Raw genomic sequence first — 24,050 nt, 5'->3', positions numbered from 1 at the left:
AATCACAAGGGACACATAAAACAAAAACTCTTTTCTAAGGTTTTTACCAGAGTAAATGTTGGGTAGCACAAACAAAGTATCCTTAATAGCCTGACCCTAATCTTCCACACTCTGATTTATAAGATCTGAAATGGCTAGGAGATTTCTGATGTGTCAAAATGAATCCCAGAAGTGAGAGATGTTCAGCATAGACTGAATTTACAACTAACTGTTCCCAATAAACAGAATGGTCTCTCACAATCTGAGTCATGTGTAATTACAATATGACAAGTCCTCTCCGGGGCTATGTAAGCTGGCACTTTTCCCAGCGCTTGTCACATCATGAAAAACACATGCAAATAAAAACACAAAATAAACATTTTAAAACAATGGTTTTAGTAGCTGCATAACATAACTCTGCAGCCCAGTATACTCAACAAAACCACCATACATTTTCCACTTGCAAAGTCCTAAAAATATATTACAGTTAAATTAGCTCTGTACCACACCTAACAACAATCCCCAGGTCTGGGCTACAGAGTCATGTTCCCTCAGGCTGGACAGAAAGTCATTAGCATGGAGAATAAAGGCAGAATGTTTCACAAAACACCACTATGGCGTAGATATAGCTCTAAGATATGAAAAGCACTTTCTACCATTGATTTCAGTATAACGATCTTTTCACAGTATGCAGACAAAGTTACCTAAACTGTTTAGACTCCCTAGACAGCTCTCACTCCTTCACCAAGTTTCTTATGCAAATTAATATTTCTTTAAATAAATTGCCTTTTTGTGCACATCAGTCAGTAATAAATGCAAAAAGAAGATGGGAAACTGCAAGAAAATCCATGTTCTTATCGGGAATTATTTTGCTGACAGTATAGCATAGATGTATGAAAAAAAAATCACTGAAAATTGTATTATGCAGAGTCTCCTGTACAATAGTTAGGACCCGACAGTGCACTGCATGACTGTTTTAGGGATGTGAATATAAATTAGATTGAATGATGGATGAAAGGGAACTGTTAGTTTGCACCTGGGAAGAGAATCATAGCAATCTAAATACTATTTCGTACCAACTCCCAATCCTACAAACTCAGTGTAAAAAGAAGAAATTCATAACTTGATGTTTGATAAGTGAAAAGCATTAACACAAGTATACATGTTAACAAGAGCTTTGCTACAGCTAAACTCGACACTGATTGCTTCCTCTCTTTATTCACTCTCTGTATGTTCAATAATTCCCACGTAGCTCTAAGCAGAATGGATTTATTATGATGTTGTTCTAAGGAACTGCAGGAGTTCTAGATGCCAATAAAGATTACAGATCAAATGGGAGATAACTACTAACCATTGTGTCTACTTAGATAAATAAACCTGCACACAAACAAAGTACCTTATTATATTTGTACTGTTACCTCCACTAATTCAACTAAAACAATCAGACAGCAGCTTTGAGAGCAAAAGAATAAAAACTGAAAAAACAAAAGATTTTAAAATCTCCATTAACAAAAATCAAGTACTACCACCCCCTTTAAAAAAAAAGTCCTATAATATTTAAAAAATAAGAAAGGGGGGGTGGCAATGATTATGCGAACTCTATAACTAAACAAAACCCCAAAAGGTAGCATAACTAGTAAAAACAGAAGTCCATACTAAGAAGTCATATCCATATCAAATTCACCAGCAAGGCATACAGATACTTTCCTCCAGTCCATGTACTTACTACACTAAAGAGAAATGTAGATCTAGAAACAGTATGCAACATGTAGCACAAAATATACCACTCTACACTATCGATTTACTGGGTAGAGGATGAGAGATTCTGAAACCATTCAAAAGTAAAACAAGGCATGAGGATGCTGTCGAAGACAAGACCTCGTGCAAGCTTTGCCCAATACGCAGTCACAGGCGGCAGAGATTAAAGATGATTGCGGCAGCAACTCAGAGTCATTGCAAGACAAGGGGGAAAGGCAGAAATAAATCACCGGGATAAAATAGTGCCCAGATGCCAATCCCTTGACTGTGAGAGAGAGCACAAATGCTGCTTTTGTTTCCCCACCTGAACACGCAACAAATGCATCAGCTGCTTAACTCCCAGCTCAGCCAGAGGGATTAGGGAGTTCTCGTTTCGGGAGAGAAAAATACAGTACACCTGATGGTCCTTTGCATGCAACGATTTCTGAGACGCCAGGAGCCCGGCTGCAGTTCTTTGCAGCAGCAGTCGCCGCCTGCCAGCGCTCAGAGCATACATGTAAAGCAAGACTTGAAAGGCGAGTGTTTCCTTCTCCCCTTCCGCAAACACATTAAATCCATATTTATCAAGCCACTTTTGTATTCGAGCCCTACCTCTTTTTGGCCTAGGGAAGCTTTCATGCAAGTGAAATACGACTTTCTCCACGAAGTGCTGAATGTTGCTGTGCTCGGGTCCTCTAACAAACACCATCCAGTCGTGGGTAAACCCCTCCACGGTGGGTTTCTTCCTAACCTGAGCTCGATGCCCCAGCTCCAGTTTCACCTGAACAGCACACTGGAGAGAAAGAGAAAGGCAACAATGAGCAGGACGGCGAAGGATCACACTCAGCTTTAGGGCAGCACGAATAAGAACGTACACAAAGAAAATAGCCAGAGCACAAGGGGGGTGGGGGAGGGAAGCCACCCCAGACACTTAAACGTGCATTCACACCACAGGAAAGCTCGGGTTGTAACGGAATGCAGCCTCAAAGAAAGCAGACAGAACCCCAACACAAATACAATGGACACACAGGAACACGCGCAAGGGCAGTATTTCCAAGGCAAAGAAAACTGGGGAGGGGGGGGGGGTTATAATAGAAAGAAGTCTCATTTGGAGGTGGATTGCTCCTGAAATTGCATATCCATGGCAAGGAACTAAACTCCAAGGCATTTAAATCCAGATCGCATGGGCATCAAATAAAAAGAATAAGTCAAGATGCGCAAGGGGAACGGAAGGGGGGGGGGGGGAAGAGATCAAACAAAAAAAAACAACTCTCCCCATGCATGAATAAAAACGCCAGCGGCTGCCAGTGCGATAGTCCAGGGGTTCGAGGGGAGAGGAGAGGAGCACGCTAACAGCTGGTTTTGCACACACACATGCATGCACAAAGGTAAAGTTACTGGGGTGCCGCTGGCTGTCAGAGCCACGCCGGAGAGAACGCACCATCCTAAGCGGCGCCTCCTGCGCTGAGTCCCCTGTACTGTACTCACTGCTCCCCTGGCTGCTGCGGCTGCAGAAATATGGCTGGGTTATTATTCGCCTCCACCGTCTCTCTCCCTCTCTCTCTCTCTAGATGTGTGTGCTTCATGCAATTGCAAAGAGAGGAGGGGAGGGAGGGAGAGCGAGCGAGAGGAAAAAGCCACACACTTAAAAAAAAATCCCCAACACACCAACCTTTCTCTAATTGGAAGCACTAAACGGTGTCTGGGCAGCGCAGGGTGGAGGAGGAGGAGAAGGAGGAGAGGAAAGGGAGGGGAGAGAGGGGGATTGTATGTACTTACCGAACTGGCCATGCCTGGGGGCCCTGGGGTTTGCTGGGGTATGTACTTTTGTCCCCCACCCCACCCCCTTAGCTCTAATTCATGAAGAAGCTGCTGTGATTGAGAGTGCGCACAGGAGAGGAGGGTAGATGGCGGACATTCTCTTTCTTTCTTTTTCCCCCTGTCTCTTTCTCTCTCTCTCTCTCTCTTATTAAACTGAGCCCCCAGCAGCAGCTCCAGCGGCTGGGGCTGAGATACTAGAGCATGCGCCCTGCACCTCAAGCCTGACACTGAGACAGACATAACACTGTGCAATGGAGGGAGGGAGGGAGGAAAAGAGAGAGAGTGTGGAGAGAGAGGTAGAAAGAGCCAATCAAACACAGTAACTAAATCACTAACCCCTCCGGCCGGCCGCCCTCACAGTCAGATCATTGCCATCACAACCCAAATGCATTACTTAAAGTAACAGGTTACTGAGGGGAAGGAGGAGGGGGGAACCCACCACCCAACCCCGAGTAAACGACTCAGGTCTGACAATAAAAACCGGATTAAAACTGCTGGAATGTAACCAACGTCTAGAGCCTTAGCCCCCAGCAGTAAAGCAGGGGATGAGGAGGGGGCACTGCGCGACGGAGGGGAGCTGCTTGAGTTTGTCTGGGAATTTTAGAGGGGTCCTTTTTACAAGAAGAGAGAAGAAAGAGGAAATTAAGAAAACCCAAACCTTAACTTTTGTAAAGTATTTTTAAATGAACACAAAAGACGGCATAAAATAACTTGCAATGGCATTTACAAAGCTTGTGTGGAGACACAATGAATGAAGGAGGGTTAAAAATGATGAGTGACTTTTGTTAAGTATCTTAATGAAACACGCAGCTAACTGGAAGGAGTCTTTCAAAAAGAGTGATCCTTAGGACTGAGTGAGGATCTGTCTGCAGCAGTTACTTAAAAGTGTCTCCTAAGTGCCTTAATGATAGAAATTTACTAGAAGTTGTCAGTTTCTAAGAGGTATGAGAGCTGTAAGCGTGTTTACATTTTGTATTTTGAAGTCTGTTGGATTGCATCAGAAGAACTAGTATTAACCCGCTTACAAACACATGATGCAACTAGCAGACTTAAAATAGCAAATAAAGTTAATACTTACTGTAATGTGTATAAATTGGATTACGACCTTTATGCGCTTTAGTAACAGCGAATATAATCCATATAAAAACTAATCTGGTTAAATTCATGAGTGACAAACAACTAGTTGCTCCCCAAGCTCTGCTGACACAAATGTTCAGTTCTAGTTATTATCTGATCGATGTCAGGAGAACCGGCATGGGGGGAGGGCATTATTTCATTTCAAGAAAGAGATCAGATAACCATTACCGCACTGTAGCAGTCAGGAAACACAATAAGCGATTGAGTGGACTAAAAGTAAAACGGTTTATCCCTATTTTGGTGGGATTGAAGAAAGGAGAAAACAGTTTTCTAGAGTTGGCAAAATAACAGCAAAGCTTCCGTAATCTCTAAAGCCCCTTTCCGCCCTTAAAATCAGGGAGACTCGTTGATCTCATTCTGGTTATATGCTTTTTGTCAAACCTGCCCATCCTTACAGTCTTGTAACTTTGACTCCAGTAAACAAGAAAATTTACTCCAATGTCAAACTTTATCAGCCCAACAGCGAGCGCTCTGTTTCTTAACAGGGAAATTACAAGCAAGTATTTTGAAAGATACTCTCCAGTAAAATCTGGGGCAAAATTCAGACGTTACAAAGTTTTAAAAATTAGCTAGAAATGTTTCTGTGGGTTCTTTTTCACTTTTTAAAAAAAACAAAAAAATTAGCACCCATCATGTTCTCCACCTAAACATAGTGTATGACAGCATAGTGTATAAAAAGGAGGAAATGAAATTGACTAGAAAATTACTCTGAACAAAATGGAAACTCACTAGTCCCTTTTCTCTGCCTAAATTGAAAGAAAGGTAAAAAGTAAATAAGCAGCAGAGATAACAAAAAGCAAATTCGTTTAAGTTTAATAATTTCAGTTTTAACAACGTAAGGGTCCTGTCCTTCAAAAACTACACACTTGATTAACTTTATTCAGGCCAATAGCCCTTTTGAAGTCTGGGGCTATTTACCTGAATAAAGGTATTTAGGTGGATACCTGTTTGCTGGATCAGGCCCTACAGTATTATTTGTAATATAGGTATCAAACATGTTGGTTTTAAATATGATTTTTTGAACCTGAGTGTCTCTTTACATTTTGCAAATTACAATATATTAGAGAAAAAAAAAGATGTTCACCTTTTCCATTGATGGGCTGTATAGGCCTCACCCTCTAGAAGAGCTATATGAAAATAAACAAGACAACACACTGTGTTAAATACACCATTAAAAACATAAAAAAGATGGAACTTCCAAAGCCCAAGCTTCCATCCTGGCTATTCAAACAAACTAATATTCCTGGAGAACTATAATTTACAGACTATAAAAGCCCTTTTAGCAAATAAAGCAAGGAAATATGCTAAACATACATTAATTGAGCAAGTATCACTAATGATCATGGGTAGTAAAAAGAACATAGCCTTTAAGTTTATTTAAATACTGTTTGCATCACTACTAACTGGTTTAAAACATTATTTTAAAAAATATAGATCCTTTCTATAGCATATATAATAGAAAATGCTTGCTCAGGGCACAGAAATATGGCAATGAGAAATTAGACACAATTTACAGTGGGCTTCCGGGTCACAGTGCTTTATTCTGTTTGCTGAGTACCTTCTGAAGTCTACAAGAATAATATTTTTGCCACATATAAAGTACTACATTATCCTGTTTGAGTAATAAGAATTGCAACTGATTATGTCAACAATTAAAAAAAAATCAAACCCTTACAGTCTGGTATTTTTAATGAACTGTACTTAAAGCCAGTTTGAAGTATCCTCTTTGGAAATTATAGATATTACCAGTAGATGGCGCAATACGTCCTTGAACAGACGTCCTCACTTGACCTCTTCAAAAAAAACTAAATAATCCCAGACCTTTTGTATTCTCTTCTACATTCGACCTGAGTTACTCACATGCATACCATTAACAATATTTTACAACTAAATCAGCTAAATTTGCCAGTACAATCAACATCATGTTGAAACAAGTAGTTGAATTATATATTTTTAAATCCATTATTTTAAATTGGGGGAGGGTTTTCACCTACATTTTGAAGAAAAAGTAAAAAACACCACTTCATTCTAGCTTCATTCTAAAATGTGCCTATAAGATCGTTTAGCTGTAAAAAATGAAATAGTAAAACCCGTGCTAACTAATCAAGAGTCAAGAAGGAAATATAAATTATTTAAATAGCACAAACCACAATATGGATAATTAAATAACAACATTTACCTATCAACTATACATATATTTTTTGAAAACTGAGCCCTTTGAACTTTAGACTGTCTTATATGTCTATTCTATATTGTCTGTAGGGCTGGATCTAGCAAGCCATCATGAACAGAACTCCCACTGATGTCAGTAGAGTAGCTAATTCTGCATCCTGCATATCATGACAGTAACCCTTACAAGAAGTCCCAGTGAAGACAAAGAGACTACTCACATGAATAATGATTGCTCATATTAGTAAGAATCCCTAGGCCAATTAATTTAATGAGGCTTTACATGAGTACAATGGTCCACCTGAACAGAGCAGTTTGCAGGCTTAGGGTCCTAGAGACTGTAAGATCTTTTGGGACAGGGTCTAAGGCCTGGTCTACGCGTTTAAACCGGTTTTAGGAGCGTAAAACCGATTTAACGCCACAACCGTCCACACTAGGAGGCACCTTATATCGATTTTAATGGCTCTTTAAACCGGTTTCTGTACTCCTCCCTAACGAGAGGAGTAACGCTAATATCGGTATTACCATATCGGATTAGGGTTAGTGTGGCCGCTGATCGATGGCATTGGCCTCCGGGCGGTATCCCACAGTGCACCAGTGACCGCTCTGGACAGCATTCTGAACTCGGATGCAGTGGCCAGGTAGACAGGAAAAGCCCCGCAAACTTTTGAATATTTCCTGTTTGCCCAGCGTGGAGCTCTGATCAGCACGGGTGGTGATGCAGTTAAAAATCAAAATAAAGAAAGAGCTCCAGCATGGATGATGCGGACTTGATCGCTGTAAGGGCAGGCAAATCTGTTCTATCAGCGCTCCATTACAGAAGACATTCAAAATCATTTTTTAAATATCTCCAGACAGATGCCATAGCAGGGACTCAGCGCACTGCTGCGTGACAAGCGTAACGGAAAGCCAAAGAATCAAATGGACGCTCATGGACTGGAGGACTCAAGCTATCCCACAGTTCCTGCAGTCTCTGAAAAGCATTTGCATTCTTGGCTGAGCTCCAAATGCTTCTAGGGTCAAAAACAGTGTCCGCAGTGGGTCAGGGCATAGCTCGGCAATTTACGCACCTCCCCCCACCCCCAGAAGTGAAAGGGAAAACAATCCTCTCTTGACTCTTTTACATGTCACCCTATCTTTACTGAATGCTGCAGATAGACGCGATGGTGCAGCACTCAACACCAACATCCTTGCTCCCTCCACGCTATGGCTGGCTGATGGTACAAAATGACTGGTATCTGTCCTCGTCATCAGCCTATTGGCACATGGGGCAGTGCAAAAGGACTGGCAACCATGATGACCAGCATCTGTTAGGTCAATCAAGAGTGCCTGGTCCTAATTTTTCCTGGTAGATGGTGCAATATGGCTGATAACCATCATTGTCATAGCAACAGGGGGCTGAGCTCCATCAGCCCCCACCCTTCATGTGTAAAGAAAAGATTCAAGTGCCCCTGAACTAGCAGGGGGATGCTGGGCTCCTCTCCTACACACTCCTTACTGTCCTGTCTGGACTATCATAGCAGCTGGAGGCTGCCTTCCACTCATATCTCACTAAAGTCACTGTGTCTTATTCCTGCATTCTTTATTACTTCATCACACAAGTGGGGGGACAATGCTATGGTAGCCCAGGAAGGCTGAGGGAAGAACGGAATCAACAGGTGGGGTTGTTGCAGGAGCACCCCCTGTGAATAGAATACAGCTCATAATTTCTGCAGGATCTGACACAGAGCAGCTGTGCTCTCTGATACAGTGGTTCTCTAGTACACTTGCCCATATTCTAGGCAGGACTGATTCTATTTTTAGATACCAAAAAGGAGGGATTGACTCAGGGAGTCATTCCCAATTTTGGCTTTTGCGCCCCTGACTAAGAGCAGCCAGGGGCACTTATGATAGCAGCAAATGGAACAGTGCAAAAGGACTGGTAGCCACGATCATCTTATTACCAATTTATGGTATGGTAGATGGTACAATATGGCTGATAACCATCTCTGCTATCATGCAAAAGCAAAAGCATGCTGCTGTGTAGCGCTGCTGAATCACCTCTGTGAGCGGCATCTAGTACACATACGGTGACAGTCACAAAAGGCGAAACAGGCTCCATGATTGCCATGCTATGGCATATTCCAGGGCAATCCAGGTAAAAAAAGGCATGAAATGCCTGTCTGCCATTGCTTTCCCAGCAGAAGGAGTGACTGATGACATTTACCCAGAACCACCCGCGACAATGATTTTTGCCGCATCAGGCACTGGGATCTCAACCCGGAAATTCAAAGGGGCGGGGGAGGCTGCGGGAACTATGGGATAGCTACGGAGTAGCTACCCACAGTGCAATGCTCCAGAAATCGACGCTAGCCTCCGACCGTGGACGCACACCACCGATTTAATGTGTTTAATGTGGCCGTGCACACTCGATTTTATACAATCTGTTTTGTTAAACCGGTTTATGTAAATTCGGAATAATCCCGTAGTGTAGACGTACCCTTAGTCTACATGATGTTCAGCATCTCCTCCAAAATGCTAAGTACCTCAATTGTTTTCATGGGAGTTGGAGGCACTTAGCACCTCCCAGAAGACACACAGGGTGGAATCCATGAAGGGATTTAGGAGTCACAATGCTGAGCATCACAATGGCTAACTTTTAGCCACCTAGAAAAATTGCAGGAACACCTTTGCAATCCACAAAGCCAAGTTAGGCAGGCTCCCTGAACAATGAATGGGGAGAGATAGGTGCCTTAGACTGGAATCCACAAAGCCAGCATGCTAGGTGACTCCCTACCTAAACTAGCCAATATGAGATGTCAATGTACTAAGCCCCAACACCCTTCTCAAAGATAGGCACTTAGCTGTGCTAGTGATCCATGATCAGGATCCCCTCTCCTGGCTCAGGCGCCTATGTAATTTCTTGAGTGAATGAGTTAAGTGCCTGCCTCACTCCACACAAAACAGCTCAAAGAGGTGGTGGTGCCCATTTTATAACTTTTAGACCAGAGTGCTCACCATGGATGTGGAAGACCAAGGTTCAATTGTCCCTGTCATAAAACAGTTAGTTAAGGGTTAAGGTCTCTTTTACCTGTAAAGGGTTAACAAGCAGTAACCTGATGAACACCTGACCAGAGGACCAATCAAAGAACAAGATAATTTCAAATCTCTGTGGAGGGAAGTTTTTGTCTGTGTCCTTTGTTTGATTTGCCGTTCTCTCTTTGGATTTAAGAGAGGCCAGACATATTCTTCAAGTTCTTCAAGGTTTCCCGAAGTATTTTCTTCGATTCAGTATAGTGAGTATTAGAAGGCGGTTTAGTCTTATAATTGATTTCTACATTTGCAATTGTGTATTCGCTGAAGAAATATCTTTATTTCTGTTTGCTGTTACTTTGATTATTCTAAGAAAGGAGGTGGGAAGCCTCTCCAGGCTTATAAGTTAGACCCTGTATTTTTTCATCCTGGTAATACAGAGATAGTGTACTTTTTTTTCTTTCTTTAATAAAATCTTTTCTTTTTAGAACTTGATTGATTTCTTCCCTTGTTTGGATTTTCAGGGGAAGGGGAGGGGGGAAAAGTGAATCCCTCTTTGTTTGATTCAATGAGTTTGAATCAAGGTATCTCTCCTAAGGACTAGGAGAGGGAAGGAGGGGAGGGAAATAGATTATTTCCCTTTGTGTTGAGATTCAAGGAGTTTGGATCTGTGTTCCCCAGGGAAAGTTTGGGGGAACAGGGAGTGTGCCAGACACTAAAAACGTGGCTGGTGGCAGCGTACCAGATCTAAACTAGGATTTTAGTTTAGAGGAGCCTATGCAGGTCCCCATCTTGTGAACGCTAAAGTTCAAAGTGGGGAATAAACCTATGACAGCCCCTTCTTTGTCAGAGGGGGAGAAAGGATTTGAACAGGGGGTCTTCCACTCCTCCCAGGAGGGTACTTCAGTCACTGAGCTATGGGATAGTCTGATGTGGGGCTCTCTCCTGTTGAAGCTGTTTCACTGTGGGTAAATAATGAAAGAGTAGGAATGACTCTGTAGTCCAGGGATCGAGCACCCACCTGGTGGGCAAGATACCCATTGTCAAGTTCTCCTGCTCCACTCACTCTTTCACCAAACCCTGTAGGCACTGAGTGAGTTTAGGCACCTACGGGGTTCAACAGGAGTTCTGTGCATTACACTGGGGGGACTTAGGCACCTAAAAATGGGACCCTGGTGCTTAAATCTGGGCTTAGGTGCCTAAGCAGCTTTGTGGATTCCATCCACGGGTCCTTGCAGGTTTGATTCCTATGTCATCTTCTACATTTGTACAGGGCTGAGTACATATTCTACTCTCAATAAATTACAATAATATATGCTGTAATAATACTCTGCATATATAGATTACCTTTCATCCAAGGATCTCAAATGACTTTACAAACATTACAATATCCCTAGGAGATAGGTAGGTGGTATTATACCCATTTTACAATGGGGTGAAGTGAAGCACATAGGTTATGACTTTCTCAAAGCTACACCTTAATACAGTTACAAAGCTGGGAATAGGATTTAGGAGTCTTGGTCAAAATCTTCAAAAGTGATAAATGGGTGCCTCAATTCTTGGATGGTCAATTTGAAACACCTTGGAAGTGCATGATTTTCAGAGAAGGGGCACACAGCTCCTTTATAGAGTGTCTTGAGTTGGACACCCAAAAATTGAGCTGTCCAAATAACCAGTAAAGTTTGAAAATCTTGCTTGACCATTAGTGCTTAGCGTAATGGACTAATAAACTCTACACTAATACGCAGACTGTAGTATTTAAGCAGATTAATAATTTCCCTTTCTTCCCTTTGCTTTACCTCCAATTAGTTACTGAATACACATTACTGGTAAAACTCACTGCAATCTTATGAAAAAATAATTTTCAATAAAGAGAGACTCATACCGCCTCTTGATATCCAAACCCATTCTTAATGCAGTACATGTACCATGTTTTTAACAACCACTGTATGATGAAAAGTTTCATCTTAAATGTCATTACTTTAAAAAAACTTTAAAATGATCAAATTTAATTCATTACCTCTTGAAAGCTTTGTAATAGTGAGAGCATACCTTAACATGGTTAATTAGTAAGGCCACAACTTTGAAACTACATTTAGACACCTAAATTGGTATTTAAGCACCTAAATATGTGGTTTAATTTTCAGAGGTGGTTAGCACCTGAAGTTCCCATTGACATCACTGGGAACACTTAAGAAATGTGCTTAGGTACTGCCCTAAAGAAGGATACTTTTCTGAAGGGACTACTCTCATAAGTTATGGCTGCAGGATGAGGCCATAAGAGTCTAATCTTGCATTCCTTGTGTACCCAAAACTTCAATTAACTTCAGGTATGCAGGACTGAGTGGGCCCTAAAATATGTAGGGGATCATATGTACTGTGTCAAAAGAATACATGAAGTAGAAATGGGCATTATTTTATTAAGTAAACTTACAGGTGAATATTTGCAGCTCAAAATCCCATTATAGTTGAACTTCTGTTCTCAATAAATCTTGCTAGCTAGAAGGTAAATCAATTTACACCATCTTTCTGTATTTCTGGGCAACTCTTCAGAAATCTTGGCTGCCTGTTTGTAGTTTTCTTCCTTGTTTACATATTGTTTGACATCATGAAAAATGTGCTACTCTACAACACCACTGAAGTGATAGTGGGCACCACTCCCTGTATCCCTATAATGTATTTATCATCACTTTTTGGAGAGCATACTGTATAAGGATTAAACAAACAAATTGTTCATGTTATTAGACTAAATAGGAAAAATATATAATAGACATATTTTGTGTGAACCATACTATGTTCTTCTGGCTGGATAGAAAGCATGCAGAAAAACTAAGTAATGAAAAGACGTCATTATTTATTGATATCCTTCTTGCCCACGTCCCCTGGCCTTCTCTCCATCCCCAAAATATCTTAAATTAGTCTCCCCACATTTGTTTTGGAAACCATTATTAATTATTATGATTGTTGCTTTGGGTACATTTAGACTGATGGATTCTCCTTCCACATAAAAGCAAAAGCTGTCTGTAACTATGGATTAAATGGGAGGTCACAGAGGGCCTGATCCTGAGAAGTACAGAGCACATTCAGTATTCATTGACTACAATAAGATATAAGGGGTGAAGATCTGACCGGAGGGCCCCTCAATACTTCTGTTAAGGAGCTGAACACTTTGCAGCATGTGACCTATGATGACTTATTTCTAGACCTAATATATTTGTAAGTATGTAAAGTTATTCATCCATGGTTTTCTCAAAAGACTACAGTGCGAGGTTTTGAGTTTTCCCTTCTCTTTCCCATATTCATTTTCTTAATAGTGAGGGTTCTTGAGGTCTGGCACGATCACAACAAACTTATATTATAAATAAAATAAATTACACAAGGAAAGAGAATTATTTCTGCTCTAAAAAGACTGGTGCCAACACTAGCTGTTTCACTGAAGTTCACTAGGAAGGAGTTCAAGTCACATCTGAATTAGATGGAGTTTTTCCTGAAGGCCATAAAACTATAACCATGTTAATGGTAGTTTTGTCTGCTTCTTGTTTTATGATGCCTTTGGTATTTTTTTGCTTTATTAGACTTAGAATGTAGACTTATACAGCATCTTTTATACGCAAGTCACTTTACAAGATAATTAATTGGATTCTGGTAATGCAGGGACTCTATAGGCAAACAGAATAGCTATTAGGTATTCATCAATAGCTTCCTCACAGTTTGGGATATCTGAACCTGTTTATTGAGAGAGGGAGTGTGGCCAAGACACAGGGGATATCCCCTACCCTTTTTTAAAAGACCCATGGGATCTTTAATTTCCACCTGTAGAAACAACAGTATCTGAGTATAATGTTTCACTTGAAGGGCAGTGATCTTTATTTTCAATGGTTCTGATGTTATGTGTCTTCTGTCAAGATCAGCTTGGGTTGCTGCAGAGAATGAGCTGAAATAAGGGTGTGGGTCATTGGGAAAGCAGTAATTGAAATACCCACTAATTTTTAATTGGTATCAGTGAAATAATTCTCTTTATGAGATCCCTTTAAAAGATACTGTAACAAGGTGGCTTGCCCCAGGGGCTGGAGAGCCTGGAGCTAAGCCAACTGTGATTACAGAATGAATCCCCCTTGAGAGGAATCAGGTGATGCCAGCATAAAAGAAGCAGGAAGTTACACTGAAGGGAGAAAGCACAGAAAATTGCAGCTATGTTTGTAAACACCGTAGGGCTCAGAGTTAGTGGCAGTGAGGGGAGTCACCATCTGAGAAAGCTAGAGGAGAAGGGCAAATTCCAGGCAACAGGTGGAAGAAGGCAAAAAGTCAGCCCCTCCAGGAAGAGGGGTTGTACCCACTTGAAAGTGGGATAAAGACTGTGTGAGTTTGTGTTCTATTTGAAAGACTTTGTTATTTTTGGAATACCTGGAGAGAGAGACTGAATTAGGGTTAGGGCTTAGAGGGCCAGTATGTACCTGACAACTTAAACAATTGGACCTTCAAGAGAGGACTGTTCTGGACTACCTTAGAACTGAGTTCTTAAGGAGCCCTGAAATGCTGTGAAAGAGGGGAGTGCACTACAAAGCTCCTGGTGCCAGGCCCTTAAAAAAATGGTAGTGTAGGTTTTCCCGAGCACATTTCCCCAGGACATCTTCCTCTCTTCCAGTACCTGTTTCTGCCCTTTCTTTGGCCTTTGTCCACTCAAGAAGCCCCAGGAACTTTAAAGGGACACACCATGGTACAGGGCTGACTGACCCATCAATGCCTATTAGCCCACATGGTCTGGGATGCATTCTGGGGTGTCCCTAGCTTCTGATTGCCATAAGATGAGAGAGGACAACAAGGGATGAATCATTCAATGATTGCCTGTTCTGTTCATTCCCTCCAAAGCACCTGGCATTGGCCACTGTCAGAAGACAGGATACAGAGCTAGATAGACCATTCTAACCCAGTGTGGCCATTCTTATGAGCAGGGGCAGCTCTGTTTTTTGCCACCCCAAGAATGGCAGTCAGGCAGCCTTCGGTGGCGTTTCTGCGGGAGGTCCGCCCCGGTCACACGGATTCAGCGGCGGTTCTGCGTACCCGCCGGTGAATTCCCGCTGAAACCGCGGGACCGGCGGACCTCCTGCAGAAACGCCGCCAAAGGCGGCCTGACTGCCACCCTCACAGCAACCGGCAGGCCGCCCCCCCGCAGCTTGCTGCCCCAGGCACTCGTTTGCTGCACTGGTGCCTGGAGCCGCCCCTGCTTATGAGCCCAGTCCTTACTACTCTGCAAGGGGTCAGTCCCCTAGTACAATACAGTAGTTAATTCTGGTACTTAAAGGAAGTGAAATGCCTTTTAAAGATATAATAACGCTGAATTTTTCCATAATTTTAGATCTTTAACTCCTTTATACAGCCTATATTTAAAATCATGTAGTGGTCTTATTGCAAGCCAGATATTTTGATTACAGACCTAAGACACCGGTCTGATTTATGAGCCAAAACACTGAGCCTAAATAGCTGATCATACACATAAAACAAAGAATATCTGTATATTGCTATAAAATGTCACTCTGCCTGCCAGGAAGTAATGGCAAAATATTCTAAGAGGTTTGGCTCTTCCTTGAATTAGCTACATTTACACACACTGATCTAAAGCCAAGTAGCTTGGGCCAGGCTTTGGGCTTGTTTAGAAGTTTTATTGGCTTGTCTGCTTCTAATTACAAGTAAAATAGAAAATGAGCACTTTAGTCGGTAACATTTAAACCACTTGTCAATGGCAAAGACCTTTACAAGTGATGTTTGGATATTTTAGAAAACAATATAAAATGGTTTATAACTCACCACCAACCACTTCACTAGGTGGGAGAAAGGACAACAGATAAATGCAAAAGGAAGTTGTAGCTACGTATGATAACACAGTATGGATGGTAAAAAAATAAAACATTTAGCAGGCTCTAGGGACATATAAGGAAACCTGTTTAGAGTGGAAAGTCTTGTTGAGAGACCTACAAGGAAGTATTTCGTTTTTGGTTTCCTCACGATGCTATAGTCCCTAGAGGAAATATTCTTGTAAAACAAATAAAGGAATGCAGGGTCAAATTCTGCTCTCAGTTTAGCCAGTGAAATATCTGAATCCAAAGGAGTGACTCTGCATTTATACCAGTATAGCTGGGCCTGATTCTGATCACACTTGCACTGGAATTAATCAAGAGTAACTCCATTGAAGTCAATATCCCTGATTCTTTTCTATATGGAAGTCTCCTCAGTGCTAGAGAGAAGAGAGAGCCTGTGAAGGAGCTGGATACAGCTCCCTGATTGTCATCATGAATCTATGCCAGCCAGGGCCGGCTGCAGGCACTAGCCCAGCAAGCAGGTGCTTGGGGCAGCCAACGGAGAGGGGCAGCAAGTCCGGCTCTTCAGCAGCAATTTGGAGGCAGGTCCCTCACTCCCTGTCGGAGGGAAGGACCAGCCACCAAATTGCCGCCGAAGACTGAAACGGTGGCGGTAGAACTGATTGTGATTGCGGCTTTTTCCCTTTTTTTTTTTTTGCTGCTTGGGGCGGCAAAAACCCTGGAGCCGGCCCTGATGCCAGCCCATTTCCTGTCCTGCCCTAGGTTAGAGCTGTCTTGGGGCTTCTCTAAATTTGTGCCAGCTAACACGGTTCCATATGGAACTGTATGCCAGCTGAAGCTAATTGGAGTGCAGTATGCTTTGGTCACAGCCTTTACGTTCCTCCTGTGCCAGGGTTTTGTTGAGGGGACATCACAGGGGCTGGGTACACTGTCTCTCTCCAGGTAAGAGCTCCCCTGTATTGGAGGAATTCTCAGCTGGTCAGCCCCAGGTGCAGCACTAAGGGACTAGAACACAGAGAAGAGTATGACTTTGAAGCATAAAGCCAATCCGTCTTTGAGGCATAAAGCCAACTGGGAAACCAGAATTAGGGCCACAGAAAGTAGAATTTGGCCCTAAAACAAGGAAAAGTCAATGAAACAGGTAGAAACATGTAACAAAAAATAACATGGGAAGGAGAAAAAGATTGGACAATGAACAATTAATAAAAAATATCTGTCAAATGTTGGATTCAAAAACCATTGCAAGAGTTGATGAATATATGTTATGTGTTTGCAGGATCAGGGCCTCAGACTTTAGAAAGGCCCAATTCAGAAATTTAAACATAAATCATCAGAATGGAAAATAGCTGCATTTACACATGAGAAAGCTGTAAAGCAAGGCTGTTCAACATATGGATGTTTGGGAACCAGTTTGGAATCACAGCAGTACAAGAGAGCAGGAGGTAATTTTATGAAGGCACGGAGGGGCGGGGGGGAGAGGCAAAGCAGAATAACGTGGGGTGGAAATACTCTGAAAACTGTTGGAAGGGGAATGGTAGCTCTGCAGCGTACAGATTCCTCCCTGTCCCAGAGATTTCAGCTCTGTGTGGTCCATGGAATCCAGGAGACTTTGGGAGCAGAGCTGCAGAGCAGCTGCACTCAGTTTACACTACTCCTAATGGTATGCACCCTTCAATGCACGCTGGATTTCCTCTCAGAAGACTTTCTGCCACCACATGACTTTAATTCCAGGCACTTTTCCATATATTAATGTATTAAAATAAAACGCTGGAGCTAACGAGATACAAATGTAGCAAGCATGATCTCATTGCTTTTCCATATTATAACTCATTTCCAATACCCCAGTCTCCTTTTCTTTGTCATCCCTCACCATATAACATCAGATTCAGATTTGAAATGGACAGAGCAGGAGCCTATCAATTGTATTTGTCTGTTAAGTGCCACAAATGCCTAACTTACTACATAAATAACAATGGTCATGAGTAATCAGAGCACCATTCATTCCTGTGCTACACCTGCATCCTTCTTGGAGAGAGTGGTTCTGAACGGTGGTGAGGAGAGATGCCAAAAGGGAGCGCTGGTCCTAAGGAATCTGGGATTCCAAAGTGAGGAAAAGGAGGAGCTGGGCAATATTTCTGAGCTGGCAGCTCCCTTGTGGGTACATCTGGGATGTGTGGAATTTGCCTTGGGAGTGCAGACAAACAGACAGGTAGGGTTTAGAGCAGGGGTCGGCAACCTTTCAGAAGCGGTGTGCCAAGTCTTCATTTATTCACTCTAATTTAAGGTTTTGCGTGCCAGTAATACATTTTAACATTTTTAGAAGGTCTGTTTCTATAAGTCTATAATATATAACTAAACTATTGCTGTATGTAAAGTAAATAAGGTTTTTTAAATATTTAAGAAGCTTCATTTAAAATTAAATAAAATGAAGAGCTCCCTGGACCGGTGGCCAGGACCCAGGCAGTGTGAGTGTCATTGAAAATCAGCTCGCGTGCCGCCTTCGGCACGCGTGCCATAGGTTGCCTATCCCTGGTTTAGAGTCATCCCATTCTACCTCTTGCACAGGGCTCCATGAGCTACTCACTAAAGGGAAACATTTAGCAGGAACTTCAGGTGGGCTTTTTTTCAGAAGATGGGAGGGATGGGCCAAAGAAATGCTTTTCATCTCCAAATCTAGTTCAATTTATGTTAGTCCCAGTAATAGAAAGTGATTGAGTCAGTAGTGAATGAAAATATAGAGGCTCCCAGAATGCAAAATTTGAGATTGAGTAAAGAGAACTGTTATTTAAATGTACCACAGAAAAATAAGATGACAGAAATATTGTTCTAAAAGATCTCTGAAGAATATAATTGGAAATAGGAATCTAAGAAGGCCAGAAAGCAGTTGTGACTAAAGAGAAAAATAAAGGCGTGGCAACTAAACTAACCTTAGTGTTATTGAATAGCTTTTCTGAATGAATAAATGGTTTTCAGTAGCAAACTTACTCTTGTGCGTAGTCTTTTCTCACATTATTGGTCTCATTTATGTAAATGGAACTATCTGTATGAGTAAGGACTACACGTGAGTGATGTATTGCAGAATTGGACCCTGAAAGGTACACATACTTTGTAGTTTTAAGACCCACATATAAGTGGTCAAATCCTGTTTACTCAGGTAAACTTTCACTGACTTCAGTGGGAGCTTGAATCATTAAAAATGAAGGCCCCGATCCTGCTAAAACTTATGCATGAGAAACTTTAAACACATAAGTAGCCCCAATGACTTAATTGACACTAATAGCACTATCACGTTTAAAGAACTCATGTACAAAATCTTCGCAGGACTGAGACCTAGGACTTGAACTAATGTCCACTAAAGTCAATGGAGAGAGTCCCATTAACTTCAATGGGTGTGGGAAGAAGTCCTAAATAAAAGGCTCTCCTGCCAGTGCACCCCCTTGATGTGGATGAAATGATAATTCTCACTTGGGCTAATGATGGTGGTGGCTTTTGTGATAAAGACACTTGTTCACTCACATTTCACAGAAGTCACATTTTCTTACTTGTGTCTATTAGTCAAATGCTGCTCCAATCTGCTGGCAAACTCTGTGGGATCTAATTAGGCTGCGTTGTTCCTGGAAGGAAAAGAATCACAAGACATCATTCTGATTCTTGGAATCCTTACACTGTCAGAGACAATGTTTTCCTCCCTTCTGACTGGCCTCTTCATTTGGAATTTACAAAAGTGTAAATATATACTGCTCTGAGATGAGCTGTCAGAGAGTGCAATGTGAGCATCAGGACTGTAAATCTCAGCAGTTCTAACCTCATGTAGCTTGAACTGTGAATTAGGTACCTTTAATTTAAATAGAGGTGAACCTCACAAAGATTTACAAAGCAATTGTAAGAATACCCCCTTTATGTTTTAAAAGGACAATGTCAATATGACATCCCTTTGCTCCTGTGGGGTTGCACAGTGTACGTGGAGGTGGAATTTACCGCCATTTATTATTTTTATTATTATTAATTGTTTTGTGGTAGTGCTGAGGAGCCCCAGTCATGAACCAGGGCCTCAATATGCTAGGCACTCTAAAACACAGAATAAAAAGATGGCCCCTGCCCCAAAGAGCTTGCAATTTACATAATTTGCATTTTACTAAATAAAAATATAGGGCTAGATTGTGATGCTGAGCAGAGCTCTGATCGAGGAGTTGAGCACAAGCTGCAGCAATTCAAGAATAGCCCCAAGGTACATTCTACTCAGAGACACTCCACCCAGGGAAAATTCCTCTCCTACATCCTCCTTGCTCTGGGAGAGCATATCAACTAATAGATATACCTAGAAAGTTAAAGGAAACACAATGAAGCACCAGAAAAAAGGCAGTGTCTGATCAGTAATAATTGGCAGTTACATATATTATATTTGATTACTTGGTGCAACAGGATTTTAGTAAACCTCGTATCTCAATATATCTATCTTAGGTACTTATATGCCCCTCACCATTCCTTTCATGCATTTATCCTCCCAACCCCTCTGTGGTTACAGATGGGGAACAGAGGCACAGAGAGATTAAGTGGTCTGTGATGGAGAAGAGATTTGAACATGGTCTACAAAGGTCTCTGTGAATATGTTAACCACTAGACAATTCTTCCTCTCTTCAAGCAAATATCACTTTATTTACTGTATTTTAATTATTAGTATTATTTGTTTTTGTGCAACATTGGCAATATGCTCATCACTATCAAATAGACAAAAATAAAGACCATTACTGCCCCCAAACCATTGAAATCTAAAGGAAACACCCACAGCAGACAGGCTGCTGGGTCAGCCAGAGGTTTATATTTGTATGTGATTAGATATAAGAGATTAAAGCTACAAAATATTTTGGGTGGGATTTTGAAAGCCATTTTGCGACTGAATTCCCCTATTGAGATTTGGGTGTCCAAATAAAGATATATAGCCTATTTCATAATCATTCTAAACTCACTTCTTGTAGATATCATGGAAGAAATGGATTTTCAGAAGGAGTCAATATCATGCTACTGTCATCATCACGTATTATGAAAAACACCACTGCCAATCAACCTCTACTTTAGAATAAGTAGGTGTATAGAAATTCCAGTATGGAACCTGCATTCTTAATTAAAGGGGTCATTTCCCATTTTTATAGACTTTTTGGCATTTAAATATATGGTGAAAAAGTCTTTTTTTACTTTTAATATTTTGATTAGCAATGTGGTTTTTAAAATCTGAAATGGATGAAGGTACATTGGAAAACTCAGAAACATTACTCAGATTGCTCTTTTGTTTGTGTTCTTAACTGTGAGGTTTAGGATAATAAAAATAAACCTACATGATTATATCCCTATCAGCCTTTTTCAAGGAGGTTTTGCAAATTGTGCTGAAATGGTCATTTGAAAATACAGATTGCAAAAGCAAGGAATGTAAGCAAGTGTTTGTTAAAGAAACTTCACTAGCAGTTGAACGTGCATAATGGAGAGCAGGATTTGGCTTTATAAATACATTTCACAGTATTTCAGAATTCCTAATTTCAGTTTCTTAAACTGGAAGTGGTGAGGTCTGATATGGAGAAGGGAACAGAATGAGAATGGACTCAGGATATGAGGAATGTGGGACGTTTCAATCAGGGGTGAGGAAAGAAATAACAGTGAGAGATTCTGACATGAAATAGCCATAGGAGTAGGAGAGGATAAGTCTTTAATGGTTAGTATTTCAGGAAGGGATCAAAGACTCTTCATTACCCTTCCCTCATCCATCCTGGGATGCCATCAGAGGCAACTATGAAGAAGAGGGAAGATGCCATGAGGCAGGTCCCATGCTTTAAATCATGCCCCTAATGAAGTCAATGGGGTCAAAAATTCATTCAATGAGTCATCCTCTTATGATATAAAAAAATGTAAATTTGAAGCCAGGTATCTGAATTTTGACTGGAATTTGGCTATCCATTGAAACTTGAAATTTAATTCAGTCCAAGTCACAAGGATGCAATACTATGGTACAAACTTTGTAATAGAATATCAGGACATCATTCCTCAACTTCGTGGCTCTCCATAGCTCTCCATAGAAGTGATGATGCTTGAGTGCTAAGGTATTATAACCAAGAGCTGTAGTATTTCTTTACTCATAGCTGCACTCTTCCTCCCTCTTCCTTTTTCCATTTGTTTACTTCCTTTTTTCTTTCCAGTTGCAATGTCCCAGGCAATTTGCTTGTCCTCTGCCTACTTGTAATTTACTTTGGGATCAATGGAGTTAGATTATCATTAATATTTGAAAACTAGCCACTGTATATGTGCAGAAGTTACTTTTCATGCTATTATTACCCACTCTGTGAATTACATCAGTGACATGTTATAGTGACATTGTATTTAGACTGAAGTATCACAGTGTATACTTATTAGCAAAATCAAGGCAATTTTTGATAGAGCTAAAAGGAAAGCTATAATGACTCCAGTAAAATTGTTTTGGGTCCATTGGCCTTTATGACCTAATACATTTTTAGTGGAATTGTCTTAGAGTACATTTTCTTAATAGCGAAATACCAAGTAATAGGATTTTTTCCACTGTGCCATATTCTTAATGGACAAAATATGGCAAGAGGTTCAGAGGCTGAGCTGTAGTAGTGTTGATAGAATTATTCTATTCCAGTTTGTTCACAGAGAACCAAATATAGGCCCTAAGTGTTTCTGGTTTGGACATGAGCCAAAAATGCATTACTGTGAGCCCATATTCAGATAGGCTACAATCCCAATTATTACCCTTCTCTGCAGATTATGTCTGCCAGGTGCAGAAATAATAATGTGTGAGAGGTGGGATAGACAGAGTAGGACAATAATTGCTAAAACATATGGAAAAAATCCCATTGAAATGCCTTTTCTGTAGCTCCAGGCCCTCTGCAGATTTGGGGGCAGTGCAGAATAGACAGAAAGGAGCTGTGTGGCTTCCTGATTTTGCTTATATGCACAATCAGTAGGTTGGATTTGACCCATTATTTTGAATACATCTCCCACCGACATAGCTACTGCTGCTCATTGGGTGTGGTTTAATTATACGGGCAGGAGAGCTCTCTCCCAGCAACATAGAGCAGCTACCGGGGAGACCTTACAGTGGCACAGCTGCAGTGGTACAGCTGTGACTCTGTAAGGTCCATAGTGTAGACACAGCCTTAGTGTTCAACTCCTTAAATCTTTTTTTTTCTAAAAGATCCTTTGGGGCCAAGAGGTTGAACTTCTTTGCAATTTTGGAGAAAATTCTGATGTCATTTGCATTATGTAGCTGTGAAGCACACACACGCTTCCATTTCTAAAACGTCTTCCTCCTGCAAAAAATGTTGTTAATGCTACATGAGAGTTGAAAATTTAAACACAAAAAGTCAGCAAATTCTCAGTTAGATTTCCAACACCAACCCAAGAATATCCAGGGAGGCATGATCTGAGCTCATATCTGAGGGATGAGACCTCCCAAATTTCTAATTCTAGCTTTGTTTTACTGTAGATTCACAATGAGATCTTGGCAAGTTACTTAAGGTCTCTGACTCTGTTTTCTCATCTGTAAAATGTGGATAATAATACTTTAGTTAATGTTTGTAAAAATGCTTCAAAGATAACCACTACATATTATTGTTATCCCTCAGTTCAAGCACCAACTTTAACTGTGCCCTGTTGCTCACAAAAATTAGGACCTAATCTAAGCTTATTAAAGTAAACGGAAAGATTCTCAGATCTTTTAGAACAAGTCCTATAACATGAACACACACAGGTAGTAATATAAAATACCAGCTTTACACATCTAAGGCTAGAGAAAAAGATGTTGGGTCAGATCCTCCATTGACTTCAACTGAACCACCCTGAGTCACACCAGCTGAAGACTTTTCCCACAGTTTTTGTATTATATTACCCAGAATGTTTGACCAGATAATGAAAGCCCTTTATTGTAATTAACGTTGGGAGAACCTAAAAAGGTTGGTTTCAAATAAGAATCCAAATGCTAGGATCCTTAAGCCATGGATATTTAAACTGTGTCACTTGGGGCCCAATTCTTCAGTAATTCTATTCTCAGAACTCCTCCTGAAGTCAGTGGGAGTTTGCGGTGTAGGAACGTGCAAGCCTGATGAGTTTTCAAGGAGAATGCATCTTAGAATAAAGAAAAAAACCCTTGTGATATTAAAACCTTCCTGGGATTCCATTATTTTATACGTAGTCATGGCTCACTGATCCAAATCTATTTGCAATCTCCATTTTTATGTGCTCAAAAATTAAATCATATTAACAGCTCAGTAATGCATAAATGCCATCAGATTGCTTACCCAGTTCCATGGACAAATCAAGCATGGATTAACTATATTCAAGGACAATAAAATCTGCAGGCAAGTAAAATCAACA

General features: G+C 41.0%; 1 protein-coding gene and 1 long non-coding RNA gene across 5 annotated transcripts in view; one reads left to right on the top strand and one right to left on the bottom strand.

Annotated features, from left to right (window-relative positions):
- Positions 1-24,050, bottom strand: part of MLLT3 (MLLT3 super elongation complex subunit) — a 246,147-nt gene that overhangs the window by 219,299 nt on the left and 2,798 nt on the right. Inside the window, exons 2-3 of one of the 4 annotated variants that reach the window (XM_039545641.1) lie at positions 5,759-5,801; positions 2,329-2,509 (exon numbers count right to left, since the gene is read on the bottom strand). In XM_039545641.1, coding sequence (XP_039401575.1) covers positions 2,329-2,509; positions 5,759-5,767 — 190 coding nt within the window. In that variant the 5' untranslated portion in view covers positions 5,768-5,801. Of the gene's footprint in view, positions 1-2,328; positions 2,510-3,157; positions 3,286-3,388; positions 3,425-3,495; positions 3,508-5,758; positions 5,802-24,050 lie in introns of those variants that run through there. The other 3 variants (XM_039545640.1, XM_039545643.1, XM_039545642.1) reach the window with 3 other exon arrangements.
- LOC120408564 lies at positions 12,950-20,860 on the top strand. Its single transcript, XR_005600783.1, has 4 exons — positions 12,950-13,071; positions 16,948-17,113; positions 20,197-20,272; positions 20,648-20,860. It is a non-coding gene; the product is annotated as an uncharacterized LOC120408564 (long non-coding RNA).

The sequence above is a fragment of the Mauremys reevesii genome, linkage group 6 (genome assembly GCF_016161935.1).
Source record: "Mauremys reevesii isolate NIE-2019 linkage group 6, ASM1616193v1, whole genome shotgun sequence".
NCBI lineage: Eukaryota > Metazoa > Chordata > Testudines > Geoemydidae > Mauremys > Mauremys reevesii.
This window is presented reverse-complemented; position numbering and strand designations above follow the sequence as displayed.